The sequence below is a fragment of the Takifugu flavidus genome, chromosome 12, assembly GCF_003711565.1.
Source record: "Takifugu flavidus isolate HTHZ2018 chromosome 12, ASM371156v2, whole genome shotgun sequence".
In the NCBI taxonomy this organism is placed as follows: Eukaryota; Metazoa; Chordata; class Actinopteri; order Tetraodontiformes; family Tetraodontidae; genus Takifugu; species Takifugu flavidus.
This window is the reverse complement of record NC_079531.1, coordinates 4,885,425-4,907,462: the sequence shown is the minus strand read 5'-3', so window position 1 is coordinate 4,907,462 and position 22,038 is coordinate 4,885,425. Positions and strand designations below refer to the sequence as shown.

Sequence of the window (22,038 nt, the reverse complement as noted above, 5' to 3'; positions counted from 1 at the left end):
GTGGGATACCCAGAATGGGACACAGGTTAATATTCACCTCCCCTCACCAGACCTTCTCTCTAGGGGGCTGCCCACAGCCAGGTTGGTTGGGGTGGGGGACGTGACTCACTGACTCGGCTGGCCTCCAGCTAAACCCAGTGCACACAGCAGGGAGGAAGCAACGGATCTGCTCTGACTGATGAGGAGCCATCGTCTTTTAATGAGTATAAATTGAAGAAACAAAGGAGGAAATTAATACAATTGGTTTAAATAAGCTCACATAATCAACATGAGATCATTGCTCATCCTCTTTGGTCAGCTACAGCCCTCTAGGAATGTAATTATTAAAAGCACGATGATGAAATAATACATTCTATATATTTAAAAAAAAACAAAAAAACTTCAAGACAATGTTTCTCTGCTTAAAGACTTTCATCTGGAAACAATGGAAGTGCAATTTTTGCTTAATGACGAGCGCTCTGAAGTCTAAATGGCTGCACTTGTCCCTCTGTCATGTATATGAACTCTGAATCGTGGCTGTTGAATAGCGCTCAGCTATAAGAAAGCTTGGGAGTCAGGTGATGGATAGTGGCAGGGCATGTCATCCACTGTCCTACACGGGCAATTAAGCTGTAAATCTTTCACAACAACGGCAGCTAAGACAATACAAGAATGGCCTTTCCTTGTTGCTCCACCTCGTCATTGGTGTAACAATAAAATTTCAAATTGAATCACTTTGTGAGGGTGCACAATGACCCCAGTAGTTGAAGTGGCCTGTAAAAATGTTGGATAATGCATCAGGTGGTATGTAAATGGCATCAAACAAAAATGCAATTCATTTATGGTTCATTTCAGATGATTTATCAATACCCTTTTACAGAAGAATGCACTGTAGAGTCCCTTTGACCTTTCAAAAATTGGACAGAAGCATAATATTAAAAAAATATCATTGTCAATATTACTAATAGTGCAGCGATATTCTTTTTCCCTATATAAAAGCCACAGAAGTGAAATTATTACACTGACAGATAGTTCTCAAACTATAAAATAACTAAAAACTGACACCTGCTGGTAGCAATATTTTATTACATAATTTGCTGGGGATAATGTCCCCCTGAATTTCCACGCAGGCAATTGGTCCTTGGTTTCGTCTTGGTTTCCATTTTTATTTTTAAAAAATATCTCTGTTAATAGAGTCCCCGGTAACTAGACATTGCAAAAAAACAATAAAAATAAAAAACCCGGGTGAAGGAGACAGGCGAAAATAATATTACATTTCGGAAGAATTAAAATAAAACAACTCACTGGGCGTCAGTGGGTCATTACCTGCCCTACTCTACTACTTTATGTATTTGCCCTTTGTTTAGCAGTTTTTCACCTGCTTCATTGTAGACAAATTCATATCAGGAGGGCTTCAGCCTGACAGACCAAAGCCGGGTATCAATTTCCCGGTGCACCTTCCGTCACTACTGACGTCATCTCCCTACTACATTTATCAAGATGGCGCTGCGGCCAGGGTCTGGTGGAGGTGGCAGGTATTTAGCCCTTTAAATTCAGCGCTTGTAGAATGTCAAGATGCTTACTAGATATCCGCCGCAGGGTGACAGTTAGTGACACTCTAATAACAGAGTAAACGGCGAAAGACGGCGACAAAAGCTGGTTTTGTTGCCCAGGCAGGGTGATGTGATGAGATGGCTGGTAGTCAGGTGTCACGGCTAACTTAGGTGACTGGGAAGCTAATGCTAGCTAACAGCTTTTCCTATCAGTTCACGCTCAAATCTCAGAATCTTCATTTTAAACTGATCTGCCTGTCTTGTTGTGGTTTGTAAATGCATATCAGCATTTCACTGCATGTCCAGATTAAATTAAACTGGAAACGGAATAGACATTTCCCTTTAGCACAGTAGAAAACACAGAGGCCACAGCTGTTTGCGCTGCTGATATTAACTCTGGCCTTCTGATTATTATGTTGTTTTCTTCATACCTTTATTCTAAATGTTGAGACGTTAACGTGCATTTTTATCACAGGTCGATGGTGTCCAGTAGTGGAGTTAACAAGGCCAGGCTCATCATTCATTCATGGGAGAAACTCGATCGCTTTAATAATAAATTTGGTTAGAATAAAGCCTCTCGACTGTTCAGCTGATCCTGATCTTACAGAGGAAACCAAATCCCCGAGGTAGATTTTAAATGCTTGCAGGCAGCAGGAAAAGCATTGTCAACACTGTATATAATGTTAAAACGGGAGGGGGGGAATCAGGATTAAGACAATGGGGAAGCATCATCTGAGATTGCTGTGAAGAAAATGGACACTACACTTAATGCACTCTGCAAATTGGTCAGATTTAAACTTCTAAATGCTGCTTTTTATATAGAGTAAAGAAATGATGGTTGTTGACAATATTAAATACTTTTGGGCCGTGAGATTCTCCACGACACACCTGTCAGATGCCTCCTGATTTATGTTTCTATATCCTCAGTTGCACAACAGTTTTCAGTTGCATGACAGGAAAATACCTGTTCATTCAATCTTTAAATAGCATTACCATTTTACGTGTCTTTCCTTGCAGAATAAGGGCACGAGTGAGTGCATTTGTTGAGATTTTATCAGGAAAAAGTGAACTTTTTAATATTGTTCAATAAGATTTTTGTAGTTGCAGAACCCTGAGAGAAATGTCATGTAATCTAATTGTATGCTATGCATGCCTCGTCCCAAATAAAATGGCTGCAAAAGGAGCCAGTATGTGTGAAATATAAAAGCATCATGGCAGCATTGATGAGGATTGCAGAATTAGATGCTAATCGAGAGCCCTCAAAACACAAAATGCAGTTCTCCTAAATGGAGCGTTCAGTGTGATGACCAAATAATGGTCTTTCTTTGACAGTGTCATTGAGTTGTTGCCTTTTTCTCAAGGTGATCAGGCCACTTACCCACCAGATTTGATTAGATGCATTTGTAGCTTTGAGTCTTTTGGCTGTCTCCTCCTCCTTCTCCTCTTTCCTTGTCATTTTCAGCCACAGAACAGAATGAGCAAAGTCAAGAGCAAATAGCTGAAGGCTTGTTTGGGTTGGCTGTAGGATGGAGAGACTCGCTGGCCTTATTGGAAGCTTCCTCTGAATGTTTCTTTAGGGCTAGACCCAGTGATAGTGGCCAACGCATGAGTTCACATAAACGCGTCACGGCTGTCTTAACATGCGTTTCCTCAAAATTCAAACCTTTTTTTTTTTTTTCTTTACAGTTTCATGTATCCAGTTGGAGGACTGGGGCCTCCACAAGGTGAGTCTTTGAGCCACTGAAGGTGTAGCATTTGTGTTCAGTATGTTTAAGCTGCTTCTCCACTTATTTTTGTCGCCAGTGGGCCTCCGATAGATTCATTTGTTTGTTCTCATCATATTTAGCTTGTTGATTTTGATGAACCATCCTCTCAATAGGGGGGGGGGGGGGGGGGGGGGGCTCATTACTTGCTCCCATTAGCATGTCATTCCAGGCAAATTAGATCACTCTTGCCAAAGACTGATGCTTATCTGCAGGCTGCAGCTGGCAGCTCATACAGAATCACTGAAGATAAACGGACATATTTCCAGCTTTCCTTCATTCCCTGGTTCTCAACCCATCACAGTAGACACCCCAAATGAAATATTTATTAAATGCATATTGGATTATTTTCAAGACCAGATTCTTTTCACTTTACATGTTATGCTATTTTACAGTCTTAAAACAGTGACAGTGTTTTTTTTCTTTTTAATTTGTAATTAATTGTGTGTTTGCGCAGGCATGGTGCCCATACAGCAACAGCAACAACAGCAGCAGCAGCAGGGCTTCCCCATGGTTCCGGTCATGCAGCCGAACATGCAGGGAATGATGGGAATGAATTTTGGTGGACAAATGCCCCCAGGCGCCATGCCCATGCAGGTGAGAATGAATCTGTTTGAATGTATGTTCGAGATGTACCGTATTTTCACAACCATAAGGCGCGCCGTATTATAGGGCGCACCTTCAATTAACAGCCTATTTTAGAAATATTTTCATACACAGGACGCACCGTGTTATAAGGCGCATAGCATAGAAACTGCGTAGTGCCTGTGGTTTCATGACGCGTTCACTAGATCGAGCTGCGCTAAAAGGAATGTCAATAAAACAGCCAGATAAGTCAGTCAAACTTTATTAATAGAATACAAACCGGCGTTCTCACAACTCCACTCCCAAAACGAATAAACAGCTGTTTTATAATTTTTCCTGAGTGACGTAGTGTTTTCGCGTAACACAGTTCGTTTAATAACAGCGAGTTATAACAGGCAGTGCAACATTTTTGTCACAAGTGGATAGTGGAGTTTAATAAATCTTCGATTTAGTGCAACATTTTTATCACGTAGTACCGTTGCGGTAAATCAAACGTTAGTGCAAACACAATATACGGTAACTCGAACTCTCGAAGTAGTGCAAAGCGATAGCAATATAACAATAGCAATATAACAACGTTGTTCAAACGGTAATGTCCATATTCACAGTATGACCAGCCTTGTTAAGTTGTAAACACACAAAAGAAACACGTAAAGATCACTTTATCAGTTCATTCCTCTTCCAGGAATCCCTCGAATTCTTCTTCTTCGGTGTCCGAATTGAACAGTTGTGCGAATACGGCGTCCAACATGGCCGGCTCCGTCTCGTCAAAGTCGTCATCAGGGTCGGTGTCGCTGGTGTTGTCTGGCATTTCAGTGACAATCCCTGCCTTCCCGAAAGCTTGGACCACGGTCGATGCCCAGGCATTTACGATCCACTGGCAGATAGTGACGTATGACGCTCGGCGCCATCTCCCCGTCTTGGTGAACGTGTGTTCGCCGTTCGTCATCCACCGCTCCCACGCAGTTCGCAGTCTAGCTTCGAATGCCCCGTTGACACCAATATCTAGCGGCTGGAGTTCCTTTGTTAATCCACTTCTTGCTTTGTTTCCTCGGAAGCTCCGTTGAGTCTTCTTTACCTGGCGCAGGTCGTCTTGTTGCTTCCTCCACTTCCGCCCCAGTGATTCGTTCACGTTAAATCCTCTTGCCGCTGCTCTATTTCCGTGTTCAACTGCGTGACTGATAGCCTTCAGTTTGAACTCTGCGTCAAAAGCGCGTCTCTTGCAAGGAGCCATTTTGGGGTCTTTACAGACAGAAATGGTTTGGGACTGAATTTACTGCTGTTACCTCGGCCACGCCTACTGACTACGGTAGCCGCGATTAACCAATATTACCGTAATCCATACAAAAGGCGCTCCGGGTTAAAAGGCGCACTGTAGATTTTTTAGAAAATTCTAGGCTTTTAGGTGCGCCTTATAGTCGTGAAAATACGGTATCTGTTTGATTGTGGAGGTATTATTTTATTTCTACTCAAAGACCTGCTGGAACAGTCACAGTACAGTATCAGTTTCACATAATGAAGCACGCTTATGTTTTGATTTTTCTTGTTTTTGTGTGATAGAGTGGGATGGCTATTGGGATGCAGACTCCTGGGATGGCCTTTTTGGGTCAGCCACAGTTTATGGGTATGAGACCTGCCGGACCCCAATACACCGCTGACATGCAGAAACAAATGGCTGAAGAGCACCAGTAAGATTTGTCTTTGCTACATCATGAAGTGCAACAATGCTTTGGAGGAACACATTGTCGTTAAATTTGGCAATGTTTGAATATTTTTAGTCAGTTTAATTTTTTCCATTTGCTCGAATAAAAATGTATTCTTCTGTTTTTGCATTTAGTAATTTTGCTGCCCCCTTTCTCATATAGACGAGGTTTTGTTTGGAATTTAATGCCCTATTCACTTTAATATAAAAACTTTTTTTTTACTCCCATAGAAAACGTCTTGAGCAGCAACAGAAGATGCTGGAGGAGGACCGAAAAAGGCGGCAATTTGAGGAGCAGAAACAGAAGCTAAGGCTGTTGAGCAGTGTCAAACCCAAGGTACGGGCTGTTTCTCATCAAGTGTCAGCCAGAGAGTGTAAAGATGTGGCCACCACGTGCACAACCATTCCTCCTTTTGGGGTTGCCTTGTTTATTGTCTCTTTGTGTGATCGTTTGTACTCAGACTGGAGAGAAAAGCCGCGACGACGCCTTGGAGGCCATCAAGGGTAACTTGGATGGCTTTAGCAGAGATGCAAAGATGCACCCTACTCAGTCATCACAGACCAAAAAACAAGGTATATTCCTGACTATTTTCCCCTCTAAAGCTCTTTTAAAATGGCTCTAATTGAGGATAATAGCTGAATCAGTGACAAGTCGTTATGTGATGTCTGCCCAGTTGGAAGCCTAACGAGCCAGTACATATTGTACTGTATTGATTTCTGATTACGGTTCATTTATCACATTTTTTTTAACTTCCTAATCATTTGTGCCATTTCAGTTAATTTGAAGGTCTTCAGTCTGATTAACCTCAGTTTTTCTCGACGTGTATTCTGAGGCAACCTTTCTTTCCTCATTGAACCCATTCATTTCACTGCAGACTATTAAAATCCTAAGGAAACATCAGTTTTAAACTATGTTGACTTTATAACATTTTCACAGACTAGCCTTGTCTCATTCTCCTTATACGAATCCCTTCAGTCTTTCTCCACTGTAAGTGTGTGTGAGACATTTTGTGCCATCATTATTTCTTCATTTTTGCAGAGTCATCATCATCACACCCCTCTGTCTCCACTCACTCCCTCTCCCCAACTTTGTGTGAGGACAATGATGATTTTAGTGATTTTCAGGGGCCCTCAGACGCCCCCACTTCCTTCCCTGCCCCCACCTCTCCTTCCACTTCCTCAGCCTTCGGCTTCTCCACTCAGGCCCACCTCCAGCCCCCATCTTCTGTCCCCAAGGCAGTTCTGTCTGAAGACAGTAATGACTTTTGCGACTTTATTCAGGGACCTACCAATGTTTTCCCTTCCTCCAACCTTTCTTCACAAGCCAACCAAGTCCAACCTCCATCCCCCTCTCAGCGCACGGGTTTGTCCTCCTCTTCCTCCTCTGTCAGTCAGTCCTTCTCTACCTCTGTGTCCATCCCCACTGTCACCCAACATTCAGCTGTCAACACCAGCTCCAAAACAGCATTCCAAGGTAACTTTTTTCTTTTTTAACACCTCCCTCTCCACATAATTTCTACTCTCCCATAAAATCTTTTGATAAATCTGTAGGTTTATTTTTTGTTTTTATATTTAATGCATCTTTTAATGCCAATGCGGAGTAATCTTTCTAGTCTGTTTAGCTTTTGGGTTTAGTTTTTGGCCCATATTGTGTTGTGTAAGAGCATGCTGCCAGCACAGCAGATGGTGAGGCCTCATTAACAAAACCTTTAAACCTCCAAAAATTACAAATACTAGGCAAACAAGGATGAAGCACACAGCAGAAAGATCACGAAACTTCTTTTATACAAATAAGTTCCGATTGATGTACATTTTTTTAAATGAATACACCGGGAAAGCTGAATTCTTTTATGGATTGTGCTCTGATGGAAGACTCTTATGTGTCGTCTGCCGTCTAATCTCTTTGTGAGCAGCTGCTCTCGGTATCCCGAGCGAATGCGAGGATAGATGGATCTTGTGTTCTGTTCAGAACACTGAGTGTCGTCTCCCATCCCCCTGAGACGTTTCTGACCTAGTTGTTAAGCATCTCGACTAAGCAGATTAGATTGTGGGAGGGTCATTTGATAGAAATAAATTTTCAGCATGGACTAATATTTGAAGTTTGATTTAGGCAAATATGAAATTGTGTTAAATTTGGCCTGGGAACAGTTTCATAATGTTAACACAGTGAGATGGTTATTGAGAAGATTCATTCACCATTTAAAAAAAATACATATATCAAAATTCTTTTCCCTAATCCATCCATCTAGGCCCGTCGCTGGAAGAGAAGCTATTCTCCTCCTGTGATTTAACTGCTGATAAAGTGGCCCAGATGAACTTTAAATCTAAGCAGAGTCTGGATAAAATGGGTCCTAAAACAAAAGTTTCAGTCCAGTTCCAGACCAGCGGTAAATCCAGGAATTGGGCTTCGGCCTCAGGGGACTTGAGTTCTGTCTTCGCCGTTCCTAATGCTCCGGCGTCAGCACCCGTTATACCCTCACCAGCCGCTGACTCGTCTCCTCACACCAATAGTGACAGTGGTGAGAGAAGCGCCTCTTTGTTGGACTGAATAGCTGCTTCTCTTTGTCGCAGCAATTTTCTCTGTGCCTGGGGGGAAATCTTTTCACTTTCAAGCTCTGATAACAGCCTAATCTCCTTCTACCATGTTTTTCTGAACTGGACTTCATGTTGTTTTAAATAAATGCGACTCGCTGTTTTTTTTTTTGTTTTTTTTAAACAAAATCTACCTGCTCTCTTTGATTCTGCTCACTTCTACCTGATCATGTTTGAGAGGCCTTCTCATGGTGGCGACCTCTGCATGCATTTGTTTTGTAAATAAACTGTCTGTTGCAGTCCTTGTGTTGATTCTGACTCAGGATGCCACTGTTGAATCCCTGTCTGTGTATAACCTCTTCATGAAATGATCTCCGATCTCCGCATGCTTACTGCTTTTAACAGGTGGATGCAGGATGATGGCTGATTTTGCATGCCTTTTTTTCTCTCTGCATTATTTGTGCGTCCGTCACTGAAGAAAACATTGCAGCTGATTGTAAATACTAGAGATGAAGATCAAACCTTATTGCTAACCTTTATAGACATTTAATTACCCTAAATTCATATAAATGTGTTGTTGATACTTACTGTCTTTGTCTCTCAGTGTTCTCGATGTCTGAAGTGGCAAGGTGCTTGCAGTTCAGTACAGAGGTGTATGATTCTGTTGATTTTGATGCAAGAAGGGCTCGGCTGCCAAGACGCTTGGCAGATTGTATGTCTGGATATGGTTTTTGCCATCATAACCTGCTCTGTGTTTCTGTGTGTGTTTGCGTGAATGTTTTTGGCATCAGGTGTTGGCGTGTACCCACAACAAGAGCACATTCAGCCCCTGCTGCCAGGGTGGATATTCAACGACAGCCTCGTTCCAGGTAAACATTTGGGCATGACAGTGTCCAGTATGAGGGGTTTTTTGTAGTTTCGATCAGTAAAAATGAAAGAAAAATCTCTTAATTCACATGCAGTGCAAAGGAAACATGTGATATAGACAGTTTAGTAATTCATGGTGGTACAAGCCTCACTGTTTTTATTATTATATTTTTTTTAGAAATATTCAAGAAAGTTCTGGAGTTCACCATGACTCCTTCAGGAATAGACACAGCCAAGCTCTACCCCATACTAATGTCATCGGGTCTGCCCCGTGAGGCACTCGGACAGATTTGGGCTTCAGCCAACCGCACAACACCCGGCATGCTGACCAAGGAGGAGCTCTACACTGTACTGGCACTGATTGGTGTTGCACAGGTAAACTCTTGAGTCAAAGCAAAGAATCCTCTTGGGTGAATTTCATGAATACGGTAATGCCTAACGGCTCTGGCACAGCTTCCTCATGAATGCCATTATGTACAGTGAAAATTGAAAGCATTCCTTCTGAAGCATTGTAAGCTGAGCATATTTCTAAGTTCCAATCTACTCTGACGGTGCTTCTTATCCTCCTTACTTGTGTCTATCACCACTACCCTCGAGAGGATGGAAATCCACAAGCAGAAACACTGCTTGTTACCACTTCCATGCAAGGAATAATATGACACCTTTGGCACTGTAAATCATAGGGAGGCTTGCATGACGGAAAAAGGTTCAGTCTGGTAGCTGTTCAGATTAAAGTTCTTTTTTTTCTCGTTAACTGCAAATAGTGACAAAAGCATGCAGAGCAGCCGCTGCCTTGTGAAGGAGGTTGAAATTGCATTTTAGGTGCAGACTTGTGAGAGAATTACATTATTATGTCTCACCTATTGTTATTTTCCTTTGTTTCAGAGTGGCCTCCCAGCAATGAATGTGGAAATCCTCAGTCAGTTCCCTTCCCCACCAGTGCCCAACCTCCCAGCCCTGGCCATGGCTATGGCCACCGTCATGCCTCAGCATCAGCAGCCCATGATGAACAACCCCCCAATCTCCATGGCCATTCCAACACCAGCACCACCAGTCCTGCAGATGGCACCAGTTGCACCCACTCAAGCACCAACAAACGCTAGCTTCATCCCCAGTTTCCCTCCTGTGCAGGTAAATGGATTTAAAGAATGTGGCCTCCGATTCTAAATACTTATGATCATTGTTATATCTTGCATCTCACTGTTGTTTTCTCAGGCATCCAAAGCCGACGATGACGACTTCCAGGAATTTCAGGAGGCTCCAAAGCCAGGGGTTGGAGACCAGACCTTTTCTGAATTCCAAGGAGAATCCGCTGGAAGTTTTCCCACAACCATAGCACCCCCACACCAAAATAGGTACTTTTCTGAATAGTAAACTAATTAACCATTCATATTAATCATTTCAGTGGGGGAAAAAAAGTGTTCTTATTTGTAGCGTCCATAATTAAGTTTGAAACCACCCAAAGTTCTTGTATCTTGGATTTTCTCCAACTGATGTGACCCATTGATGCTCAAAAAAACCCTGTAGTTCCTTTAATTCTGTCTCTGTATGTGCTTTAAGTACTGCAAGAACAGTAATGAGGTTCTGATAGTGGGCCCCTGTTGGGTATTTATAGCTGAGTGAATCTGCATAATACGTTTGATTTGCAGGGTCTGCATTAGGAGTCAGCCTGGCAGAAATACTGGCTTCATTTTGAGCTTCCCCAGAATGAAAATGAGTTTAGGCCTTTTTCTCAGTGAATTAATTCCAGTGGACAGTAGATAAGCACATTTCTCTATATTGCATCCCCAACCTATATGGACAGACAGTAGTTTTCACTGGGAGGATGCAGAATAGTCATTACCATAGGAGGATCAATCAAAATAAAAACCCAAGTATTTCATATTTCAAGAAGGGAAATGGACATTTTTGTATATTTCAAATGAATACTGTACACTGCCTACCATAAGAGGAATTTCCAAGAGGCTGACTCCACATCTGATTAAATCAGAAAAGCACATCTTTTCACCAGCTTGAGCTGGTAAGACTCAGTTACTGCCAGATGTCTTGTACAGAAACTGCCTTGAAAAAAAATCTATATTCGATAGAATTTGCAATTATGTGGTCTCTGAGCGTCCTTAAAACCCAAGTCCTTTGTTTCTTTCAAAACTTTTTATGAACAGAAAAAATTCCCCATAACTTTATAAGTACCGGATCACCCTTCCTGCTTTCTGACTATAGTAATTTTGTTCTTGCAGTGCGGCCACCATGCTGACTCCAGTTTCTGGTTCTTCCTCTGCCACATCCTCTGATAAGTACGCTGTCTTCAAGCAGCTGTCTGTGAATCAGCCTGCAGAGCCACCACCCCCGGCTTCAGGTATCTTTAAGATTTAATTTTCATTTTTTTCCGTTGCATCATCCCTTCATTGTATTGAGACTTCCACTGTCTGTCTTTGTTCTGATCCAGATATCGGAGATAAATACAGCGTGTTCAGGCAGCTTGAGCAGCCTGCTGACAAGCCCGTAGGTAAGTAAGTCGCTCCCACGTGTGTCTGTGAGAAGCACCAGCTAACACAACAGGAAAACTTTTTTTCCGTATGGTGCTGATGCTAGTGTAACAACCTTGCTTGTTTTATTAGAGCAGTTTTCGTTGGAGAGAACTCTTACAAATCCAGTAAGTGATGGTTTGCGGTGCCCTTCTCTTTGATACTGTCCATCATTTTATCTCTTCTGCAACAGTGTTGGTGGATTCTGTTGATATTATTATGGAACAGCGGATAAAAACTCAAAACTTGTCTGACTTTTTCTGTGCAAATATGCATTATGTCAGATTTCCTCAAGTGGCCAAACTCCACAATTTGTTCCATATTTAAAATGTACCTTTGAAAAGGTTTTCAGTTCAGGAGGAGCTTTTATAATAACCCATGTTTTTCGTCTGCAGGGGAAGGATTTGCAGATTTCAAGTCTGTCAGCGCTGATGATGGCTTCACAGACTTTAAAACCGCCGACAGCATCTCTCCACTAGACCCTTCCGAACAGGCCAAAGTCTTTCAACCTGCCTTCCCTCCTGCTTTTCCAAACTCTCAGTCTCTACAACATTTACCACAGCAGCAGCAGCAGCATCTAGCTGTGTCTCAGTCCAAAAATCCTCTCAACATGGCCGACTTGGACCTTTTCTCCTCTCCCTCTGTTCCTGCCCCCACTGACACCAAACCAAGCACATTCCCCTCAGTGTCTGGTCCCCCCTCCTTAGCGCTCCTACAAGGTGGTGCCAAACCTTCTGGGGGAGCTGCAGATGATTTCGGTGACTTTGCCCTCTTTGGCTCGTCGTCTGATGCCGCTCAATCTTCAGCAGAGGGAGGAGCTGCAGCAGCACCTCAGGATGACTTCGCAGACTTCATGGCATTTGGTAGTTCTGGTGGGGAGCCCAAGAAGGAGAGCAGTGTGGGGGTCCAAAGAGAAACCGCACAACAGCAGCCTCAGCCGAGCACAGACAAATACGACGTATTCAAACAGCTGTCTCTGGAAGGCGGTCTGGCCTACGATGACACAAAGGAATGTGGTGGCGGATCCTTCTCTTCTCTCAAAAGTGACACAGACGACTTTGCTGACTTTCAGTCATCAAAGTTCTGCACAGCGCTCGGCGCATCCGAAAAGACACTGGTGGACAAAGTGGCTGCTTTCAAACAGGCCAAGGAAGACTGTGCTTCCGTCAAGTCCCTCGACCTCCCTTCTATTGGGGGCAGCAGCGTGGGAAAGGACGACTCCGAGGACGCGCTGTCGGTGCAGCTAGACATGAAGCTCTCGGACATAGGCGGAGACCTGAAGCACGTGATGTCGGACAGCTCCTTGGATTTGCCAAGTCTCTCGGCCCACCAGCCCCCGGCTACAGGTGAGGAACTAGTGAGATTGCTCTGGTGAAGGCGACGTCCTTTCAGGCAGATTTGAGTAAAGGGCACAGTCGTGTGTCTTAGTCGAAGAGAATGTGTTGAAATACAGAAGACACCAGTATTAAATATCGGATCAAAGGCATCACACTAAAAAATAATTCATACCGTCATTTTTTAAAAACAATATTTATATATTTTTGTCGTATTTATTTAATTTCTTTGTCTTATTTATTCATAATCACCTCATTCATACATTCTAGTTCAATGACAGGGCAGTCCTGGCCTATGGGTTTCAGTTACAGATGATGATGAATGCCTGGTTTAAATGCGTTGGCATTGTTTCATAGAGAGTTGTGGTTGCTGTCCCTGATTTGTCCATGCTGTACAGGCAGCTATTTCAGTTCAGAAGGTTTTGTAGTGCAGCACAAAGAGAAATGTTGCCCGGATGAGTACAGCGTGCTGAAGTGGTGAGTAAATGCTTGTTTACTAGGTTTTTTCAGTTATATTGGGACATATCGGACACATTTCCAAGAAATAGAATGAGTGAACTCCAGTATTTGATGGCTGAATGCAGTGCAGTGTTTAGGTCAGTGATTGATTGTGCGCGTGTGTGTGTGTGTGTGTGTATTTCTGCATATCCTCCGCTGTAGATCAGATTACCAATGCAGTATTATTAAGCTCTTTAAGAGTCAGAAAGATTCATATAGGTTCTCCACTACCTCATGTTCATTAATGTGGAGATTAACTCTCTTTAAAATCACTCGGTGATTCAGTAATTATCCGCCAGTTTCAATGTCAGGGCGCCCATCTCCATTTTCAGTGCTCATTATTTATTCACCAAGCATCGCACCTTCTGTGTCACATCTCATGTTTCACATTCGACACTAATTGTAAGCTGAGACAAGCTTAACCTGCGTCACTGGGTAGGCACCCTAAACATTTCTGAATTTTTTTAACAAAAAAAAAATCAGAAATCACAGTATTTTTTCATTTTTATGTACGTAGACAGCAAATATTTCTAAGCTTGGAGTTCAAATGTAAAGCCGGGCCTTCCTATTTAAATGAGTTTAGTTCCTGTGTAATGATTAGTTTATGCTGTCACCTGAAAGAGACCACTGGAAATCCCAGTGTCATTGAGATGCAGCGGAATATGACTAGATTTCTAAGAAGCTGTAGCTCCTCATCATCATAATTTAGTATTCCACCATGCTTTGCACTGTGTTTCTGAACATGTACGTATCTTAAAGAGACAGTATTGCTTTCATGGCGTTCCTTTCCTGCATCAAGCATAAAAGGAATCGGATTTTCTTTTCCACGTCACTGTAATCTGTGATTTTGTAGCATGAATTATCATGTGTGGCTCCGTGGTCTGGTGATACATAACATAATGAAGCTAATATTACCCTCGATGCCTTGCTTTATGCTGCAGTGTGCCTGCCTTCTCAATTTGTGGAATTGACAAGAACACACTGTTACACACCATAGACTTTTTATGCATCAAGGTACCGCAACACTGCAAACACAAAAATGTATACTTGCTAATTTACTAATGCATTTTTATTGCAGGACTATGAGCTTTAGTCGCCTAATTTAACACATAATCCCAACAGCAAGACAAAAGGATACTGTCTCTTTAAATCTTTTTTCCTGCCTCTCTGATTGGTTGTAAATTATTGTCCTCTCTGGGATGTCAGGTGGAAGAATGGCTCTTTTGTTTCTGTAACCCTTTGAGTGCTTGAATTTCATATTTACGGTCGATCCTGATGGAATCGCAATGTTCTATGCTGCTGTAGATCACGATTGCACACATAAAGAAGCATCTTAATTTTGAGGCTTCACTCCCAATTAATTGCAATTTGTGCACAGTCTTTCAAACTAGGCTCAGGTTCTCAAAGGGTTAAAGCTTCCTAAAGCTTGTTCTTTAGATATCTTCAACCTGGCTTTTTTCCCCCAGATTTTGTATTCTCCCCTTTTTTTAAGAACACCTGTTGCTTTCCATCCTGACAGAGAAACAGAACCATCTCTCCAGATTTACTGGTTTTTAGTCTGTGAATGTGCCTTCTCATCCTGGTTTCTGCTACTGTATCCTCGGGTTATCTCATGCCCTCTGGCTGTTTGTTTTCATCTTTTATTTCCTTGACTCTGCATGCCCTTGTATCTTAAATGACTGAAATCAAATTTTAAGTGTTAGATTAACAAAGCTCTTGTAATGATAGAAGTCTTTCACACTACTTTGTGAACCTGTCTCTCTTTCTCTCTACTCATGATGTTGTAATAAATATTCTATTGGTATTGCCGAGATGCGTACCGTCTTATTTTTCCCTTTCTTTTCACTCTAAACTGACCCAGAGACAAAATGCAAACATCAGTCGCTTGTCAATTTCACAAATTGACCAGTTCGGTGATATATAAAGAAGCTTAGGTTGCATGTGTGAGTGTGAGAGAAACAGAAAAGGAGCGATGCAAATGTGAACGACCTGCATTTGGCATTAATGAGCATTATCAAACTGTTCAAACACAATTCAGCCATGAAGACACTTAATCAGACTTCAGGACTAAAGGTTGTAACACATGAAAACATGAGGGAGGATTATTCTCAGATCAACCTGTTATCTAAAGATGTACCGGTACGATCTGCGATGGCAGGTGCTGCGATTAAATGCAAGTGAATTAGGGAGGAAAAGAAATTGAACTTTATTGATAAAATAAAACTGACAGTATTCTACAGATCTCCTCCTCGGGGTTCACTAATCTACCAGCTGCCACAGCAGCTTCTGTGCTATTCCCAGGAACCACCGGTATGTCTGTGTTGTCGTTACAGAAGCCGACGACATGAAATTTGACCCGTTCGGGACGTCGGGCCTCAGCACCCTGGTTAACTACGACTGGTCAGAGCGGGAGGAATGTCTGGCGGGTGAGCTCGGGAAGCCGCCGGGCCATGACGGGGCTCCCCTCCCATCTTTGGCGCCTGCGCAGGGGAAGGAGCTGTCCTTTGGTAGCACCGAAAACATCACGAGCAGCGAGGTCACGGCCCCCCCGCCGTCGGAGGACGACCCGCCCGCTGACGACAAGATTGAAGCGTTTGCCGATTTCAGCAGCAAGGATGGCATCGACGCTGAGGATGACTTTGGAGACTTTGCGAGCACTTTTTCTGAAAAGTCTGACTCGCCGGCCGCCCCCGCTGAGGCCGGCTCCGAGGGGAACCAGAGCGAAGCCTCCGATGAGTTCGGAGCCTTCCAGGGTGACAAGCCCAAGTTTGGCAAATCGGACTTCCTCAAAGCCAGCGCGCAGGCCAACGTGAAGTCCAGCGAGGAGATGATCAAAAGCGAGCTGGCGACATTTGACCTGTCCGTGCAAGGTGAGATGTCACCACCAGAAAGTGAAAAAGTGCGTTTCTAGAGGTCATTCCTGCCTGTAATGAGGCTGTCGGACATCAGATGGCAGTGTTGAGACAGGAGTCTAAACCCACCAGCCTACATTTAAAATGTCCACACAAGTCTGATTGCTCTTGAACCGTCAGTGCCACACTACACTAATAAGTCATTATTTATTCCATTACTCAGACAAAAAGCATATTTACCCCTTAGAGATAAGTCCCTTCGTGGGTTTGAGCAGCGTGCGGGGGGAGTAGATGGGGAATAGAGGAGGATTATCTGTGTCACCTGTGCATGTTAACATCAGCCGCTCTTGAATATCTTCTTCTGATGTGCTCATCTTGGAGGACTTGGACATGACTGACAAGATTTCAAACAACACATCTTCAAATGAGTGGCAGAACTGAAACTGTTTGTAAAAAGAAGTAAATTGTTCTTTGTCACATGGGTCATCAGCTTTTTTTTCATCTTCTATTGAGGTTCCCACAAACGCAGCCACAGTCTGGGCGACAAGGAGATCAGGCGCTCGCCTCCGTCTCCGGCTCCAGAACAACCCTTCAGAGATCGCTCTAACACCCTGAGCGAGAAGCCCGCTCTGCCTGTCATCAGAGACAAGTACAAGGACCTAACCGGGGAGGTGGAGGTGAGGGAAATCAACTGCACCGCAGACGATTTCATTACATGCTTTAAAGGTTACAAAGTTTGACTTTTGTTGATTTTATCCACTGTTGCAGGAGAGTGAGCGCTACGCGTATGAGTGGCAAAGGTGTCTGGAAAACGCTCTGGAGGTCTGTGGGTGTTGTTTGAATCACTACATAATGGAATGTTTTGTCCACTTCCTTCTGTGCAGATAGATTATTCAACCTTATATACACAAAGTCATGGGTTTAAAAATATATCATAACACTGGTGCCTGTGTTGTCACTTTTAAGGTCATCACCAATGCCAATAACATCCTGAACAGCATCAGCAGCTCCTCAGTCTGCACCGAGGTCATCCAGTCGGCTCAGGGCATGGAGTACCTGCTGGGTAGGGAACCTGCACACATACAGACCTAATTTTATCAACAAGCCGGAGCTCTTAAAGAGTGTAATATCAGACTTTATACGGCTAAAGTGCAGATAGACTGAAAAGGAAAAGACATTTTCTTCCACTTGTGTCCCTCCGTCAGGCGTGGTGGAAGTGTACCGGGTCACGAAGCGAGTGGAGCTCGGCATCAAGGCAACAGCCGTGTGCTCTGAGAAGCTGCAGCAGCTCCTGAAGGACATCAACCGCGTGTGGAACAACCTGATGGGCTTCATGTCGCTGGCCAAGCTCACCGTAAGATGCTCTGAAACAAGCACACGGACGTCTGTGCACATCCGTCTTTGTGTTATCGGCCCATTGTGCAGAATGGGTCATTGTGCTGGAGTCAACAGTTAAGAGCTGCCGATGACACAATGAAACATTGTTGAATTCACTATTGTCACACCGTTATGTCAAAATTGATTTGTCATTGATTTTGTCTTGGGATCCTTTTGGTTAGCTAGTTTAGATCAAAGGGGTTGAGGCGGACAGTATAGATTTGTTTATTCAGCTGCCTGCTTGTGCCAGCACAGCAGCATCGTTGTTCTTCATTCTGACGCTGTAGCACAGAAAACCCAAGATGCAGCTAAAATGCAAATGAAACAGCATTGTTTTGTGTGTGCGCAGCCAGATGAGAGCTCGCTAGATTTCTCCTTCTGCGTTCTGAGGCACGGCATCAAGAACGCCAAGGAGCTGGCCTGTGGGGTGTGTCTGCTCAACGTGGACGCTCGCAGCAAGGTACGTGCACGTACAACACTCGCAGAATGACCGTCTGTCGACGCGCTTTGCCCAATCTGTGCATATCTGCAGCAGATGTCTGATAATTATTTTAACTTTGGGACATTTGCAGAACAAAGAAGAGAGCGCTATCGGACGTCTGTTTAAAAGAGTGAGACAGTCAGCTGTCAAATCAATCTGTTTCCTTCTGGGGCCAATCTTCCCTTTAACCAACGCACCTGGCGGGTGGCCAAAATGACGTTTCCTCTCTGTTGCCAAGACAGAATCTCCAAGTCGCCCCCCTCTTTTTCTTTATATTCCTGCTCTGAACACATTGAACATACTTTTATCCAGCAGCGATTTAGCACTTATTTCTGAAATGATGGGTCTCGGATGGCAACAGAGAATATGACCTTGGCTAAAATGTGATTTCTAAATGAGCTGAATTCAAAGGATTTCAGCAAACGTGTACTTTTAGTTTAAATTGCTTCTGTATATAATAAATAAAATAAACTGAAGCTTTTAGCTTTTACACCTGGAAATTTCACCAGTGAACTTTTTAATTGGATACGTTCAAAACTCCAAATGAACTCTGCATGGCTGAAATCAGTGAGAGAGGAGTGTTGTCACTTTGGCACCTCAGGGTGGGTTTTTAACCTGGGATCTGTATTTCTGGGCCACAAACATCACTTTATCTGATGGGTTCCATTTTCTCTTTTGGCTGGGGGTAATTTTTTACATCACCTCTGCATTGGTTTCTCATAACCAGACAGGCAGAATTTCTCCAGGTTATTTTTTTATTTTATTTTTTAGCTTCGTTGAGATTTTCTTCGACAGCGTCCTGGAGTTCCACGGTTCAGGTGACAGGATGGTTTCTGCTCATTCCTCACCTTCCCTCCGCTGCTCAGCGAGGGCGAGACGGACATCGGAGCGAGCGGCGTGCGTCGAGGACACGTGCCAGTGTGGCTTTTGGGTAGTCATAAAGCAGAGCCGAATCATCTGCAAACAGGCGCGCTCTCTTGCTCCTGTGTGTTCAGAAGCAGGCTGAAAATTAATGCGGTTTTATTTTGACTCCGCCAGCACGAGATTAATAACCCAGTTTTTAATTACATTTTTGGCAGAGCCACAGTGGTAGGAATGCTTTAATGCCAAGTGGCGAATTGCATCCCCTCAGAGAATAATGAAGTGAGAGCAGCTTTGGAGGCAGCATACAGCACTGATGGGTCGCATCGTCCTTTTGTTAGGAGAAACATCTGTTTTTCAGCCAGCTGTGAGGAAGATGGGGCATTACAGGAAACTTAATGGCCTCAGTTTTCAGTTTGAATAGATTCTGCTTTTTTTTTTGGATTATTATATTTGTGTTGACACTAATGGAGCCTTTTCCCTTAATTTGTGTGTAATTCTTTTCTCGGTTGCCCTTCTCACTCTCGATTTGTCCAGTTTATTGGGTTTTTTCCAGATTGTAATCGTAGCTTTGGGTTTGAGTCTTGGCAAGACTGAATTATCTTTGGAATGAAGCAATATAAGAGAATTCAATTTCCCAGAGGAAACATCTCTTTGCAGAGAGAACCGGAGAAATCTGAACATCTGTCGCTGCACACCTGCTGAGTTTTCCTACCACAAATTCATTCATAAATAAAACCAGTTTATGAATGATGGCATCAAACCTAGAGGGCTCTGGCGTTCTTTTTTTGGGAATGCTTTGAATAATAATTGGATTTATCTGATTTTAGCCTCTGGTTTTGTCTATACAAACTCTCATCTTCACCTTTCCCGTGTTGGGCAAACTCAAAGTCGGGGTTTGGGGTCCATGTGGAGCTCTTTCCTGGTGAAGCGGCTGGCTGCTCTGTCTTCGTTTAGGCCACTGCATGAACATGCTTCAACATTCTTACTCTTCTTTCACTTACAGGCAATGACAAAAGACAATAACAAGAGGTTAAGGGTAATTATATCTCATTTATTATTTCTTAGTCCAGCACTTAGTTTAATTTTTGAGCACATTGCAGTCAATTAAAAGGTAGGCTGAAAGTTTAGGTGTTTTACAGCGAGAACGATGGTTAGAGTCAGTGTGGGTTTTTTGGTTTTTTTAAAGCACCATTTTAAAATGCACCAGAGCAGACTCGGCTCCATTTGATGCCACACACGTTAAAGTGTCAGTATTAAAGTGTCAAACTGAGTAAGAGACGAAGGACTGCAGTGAAGCTGTGGCAAATTACGTGAAGCCTTTTCATTAGGGTCTTGTGCTGCCTTTGTGAAAACAACAACAACGAGAAGAGGAACTCACCCCGTGTTTGAAATGTGGCCGCGTTCAGGTAAAAGACGGTGGATTCGTCATTGCGTGCCTCAGACACAGGCAGGTAGAGATAACGGCTGATTTAATGGCGTCAGGCTCCGGTGTGTTTTATATGCAGTCATCGTGCCGTGCATGCGGCTTCTTATGCGTGGGAGGCTATATGATTCACAAAACATGACTCATTCCTCTGTGGCTTCAGATTTCAGCAGGGACCTAAAGTCCTTAACCGTACATCACATCACAGAGCTCACAGCTCTGCTAAATTATGACGTGAACGCGCGTCAGGAGTTGCAGCGACCACCACGCTTCCTTTACTAAAGAGGGTAGATGCCACGTCAGTGTAACTGCTGTCTTTTGGATGTATTTTCTCTACATGTTGGATAATCACACATTAATATTCGCTGAGTAGGGAGACACGGTGTTTATATGCGGGTCCCCCTCCGTGGGTGTTAAGTACAACAAACTTCTGCACCCGATGCTGCCAAATCTCACACATTTGTCTGTAATATCCCAGTTTTATGTCATTGCAAAGTAAAAAAAAAGGGTTTACAGCTGTGTCATTTCTTGCTTTTAACAGGCGTTCAACTCCGAGACCGACAACTTTAAGCTGCTGTACGGAGGACACCAGTACCACGCCAGCTGTGCCAATTTCTGGATCAACTGTGTGGAGCCCAAACCCCCCGGCCTCATACTGCCTGACCTTCTGTGAGCGTCGGCCGCAGCTGCTCGGCTTCGGGCACGGACACAAATCACCCTCAGAATGACGGTTTTACCTCACACTGCCTCAGCTCTCACCACGGATCAATGAAAGGATGGTTCAAATCCCCGGACTCCTGCATAATTCCTTCTTTCTGACCCCAAAAGTGCTGGGTTCCCGCTCTATTTTCAGGTTAAATAAATGTCATCTTCCTGTGTTATTGTTGCTTTTTCTCCTCCTATTTATTAACATGCACAGGTCAGGTAATTATTTTAGCTACTAATCAGGATTTAATGATGTTCTCTTCATTTTACTGCAGAAAATATAAAATGACTAAATAAAATTTTAATCTTTTAAGACCTGCTGCGGCGTGCAGGCTTTATTTAAATGTACGTAGAGGGAGATGAAGGTTGGAGGCACTTGTGGCTTTGCTTGTGTTTAAGAGGAATTTTATTCATGAATTATTTTGTTCCAACTGCTGTTGAATCTATTATTGGACTTGAATTGGTGGAGATCCGCCTTTTCCTGTTGGATTGTTTTGCACTGTTCTGGACATTTTAGCATCTGTGTGTTTAAATTATTTTCCTGGAAGGAAAAGGTTGAGTTTTGGGTACTTGGGTACAAACTGTGTTTGACATTTTTGGATGTTTTGTTGTGTATAAATAAAGGTGAATGTGTGAACTGGATCTGCTGCATCACTTTTGATGGAGCAGGACTGTTGTGATGTGAATGTGTTTAAAATAAATATCGGTTCAAGCGTTTCCACACGTTATTTGAATGCATTTGTATTTTCATGTAGATTTAGCAGAATCTGCTGCATCTAGTCTACAAAGTGGGTTTTTAAGTTTAAACGTGGGAGCTAAAATGGAAATTCTCCCGTCAGCACTTGGATTTTATCATAAAAGTGTGCTTGATAATGGATGTAAGAAGTGTTTCACAGTGAACCCGCTATAATGAGCCATCAAGACAAAAAATACCCAGTGATTTAAAAAAAGTAATTATCGGGGGGTCTCTGGTTCTCGTGGTGGTTTCTTGCAAGTGT

General features: G+C 43.2%; 1 protein-coding gene across 11 annotated transcripts; it reads left to right on the top strand.

The window, feature by feature from the left end:
- Positions 1-1,418: 1,418 nt before the first annotated feature.
- Positions 1,419-21,757, top strand: synrg (synergin, gamma). Of its 11 annotated transcripts, XM_057049061.1 has the most exons (25): positions 1,475-1,514; positions 2,008-2,158; positions 3,219-3,256; positions 3,753-3,892; positions 5,441-5,568; positions 5,814-5,919; positions 6,044-6,155; positions 6,622-7,056; positions 7,832-8,101; positions 8,906-8,983; positions 9,160-9,356; positions 9,867-10,112; positions 10,197-10,336; positions 11,219-11,337; positions 11,428-11,487; positions 11,902-12,852; positions 15,672-16,208; positions 16,704-16,867; positions 16,959-17,012; positions 17,157-17,253; positions 17,396-17,544; positions 17,917-18,027; positions 18,140-18,178; positions 19,916-19,948; positions 20,877-21,757. In XM_057049061.1, the coding sequence occupies exons 3-25, from the start codon at positions 3,223-3,225 to the stop codon at positions 21,006-21,008; spliced, it is 4,332 nt and encodes a 1,443-aa protein (XP_056905041.1). In that variant the 5' UTR covers positions 1,475-1,514; positions 2,008-2,158; positions 3,219-3,222; the 3' UTR covers positions 21,009-21,757. The 11 variants fall into 11 exon arrangements, with proteins under 11 accessions (XP_056905044.1, XP_056905037.1, XP_056905043.1 ...); XM_057049064.1 differs by lacking the exon at positions 2,008-2,158 and having other exon boundaries at positions 1,419-1,514; positions 7,952-8,101; XM_057049057.1 differs by lacking the exon at positions 2,008-2,158 and having other exon boundaries at positions 1,419-1,514.
- Positions 21,758-22,038: the final 281 nt, after the last annotated feature.

Coding starts and splice junctions, on each gene's coding strand:
- synrg (XM_057049057.1), top strand. CDS start 1,480: ATGGCGCTGCGGCCAGGGTCTGGTGGAGGTGGCAG. Junction 3,893..5,440: donor CAGGCGCCATGCCCATGCAG/GTGAGAATGAAT, acceptor TTTGTGTGATAG/AGTGGGATGGCTATTGGGAT. Junction 7,057..7,831: donor CTCCAAAACAGCATTCCAAG/GTAACTTTTTTC, acceptor CCATCCATCTAG/GCCCGTCGCTGGAAGAGAAG.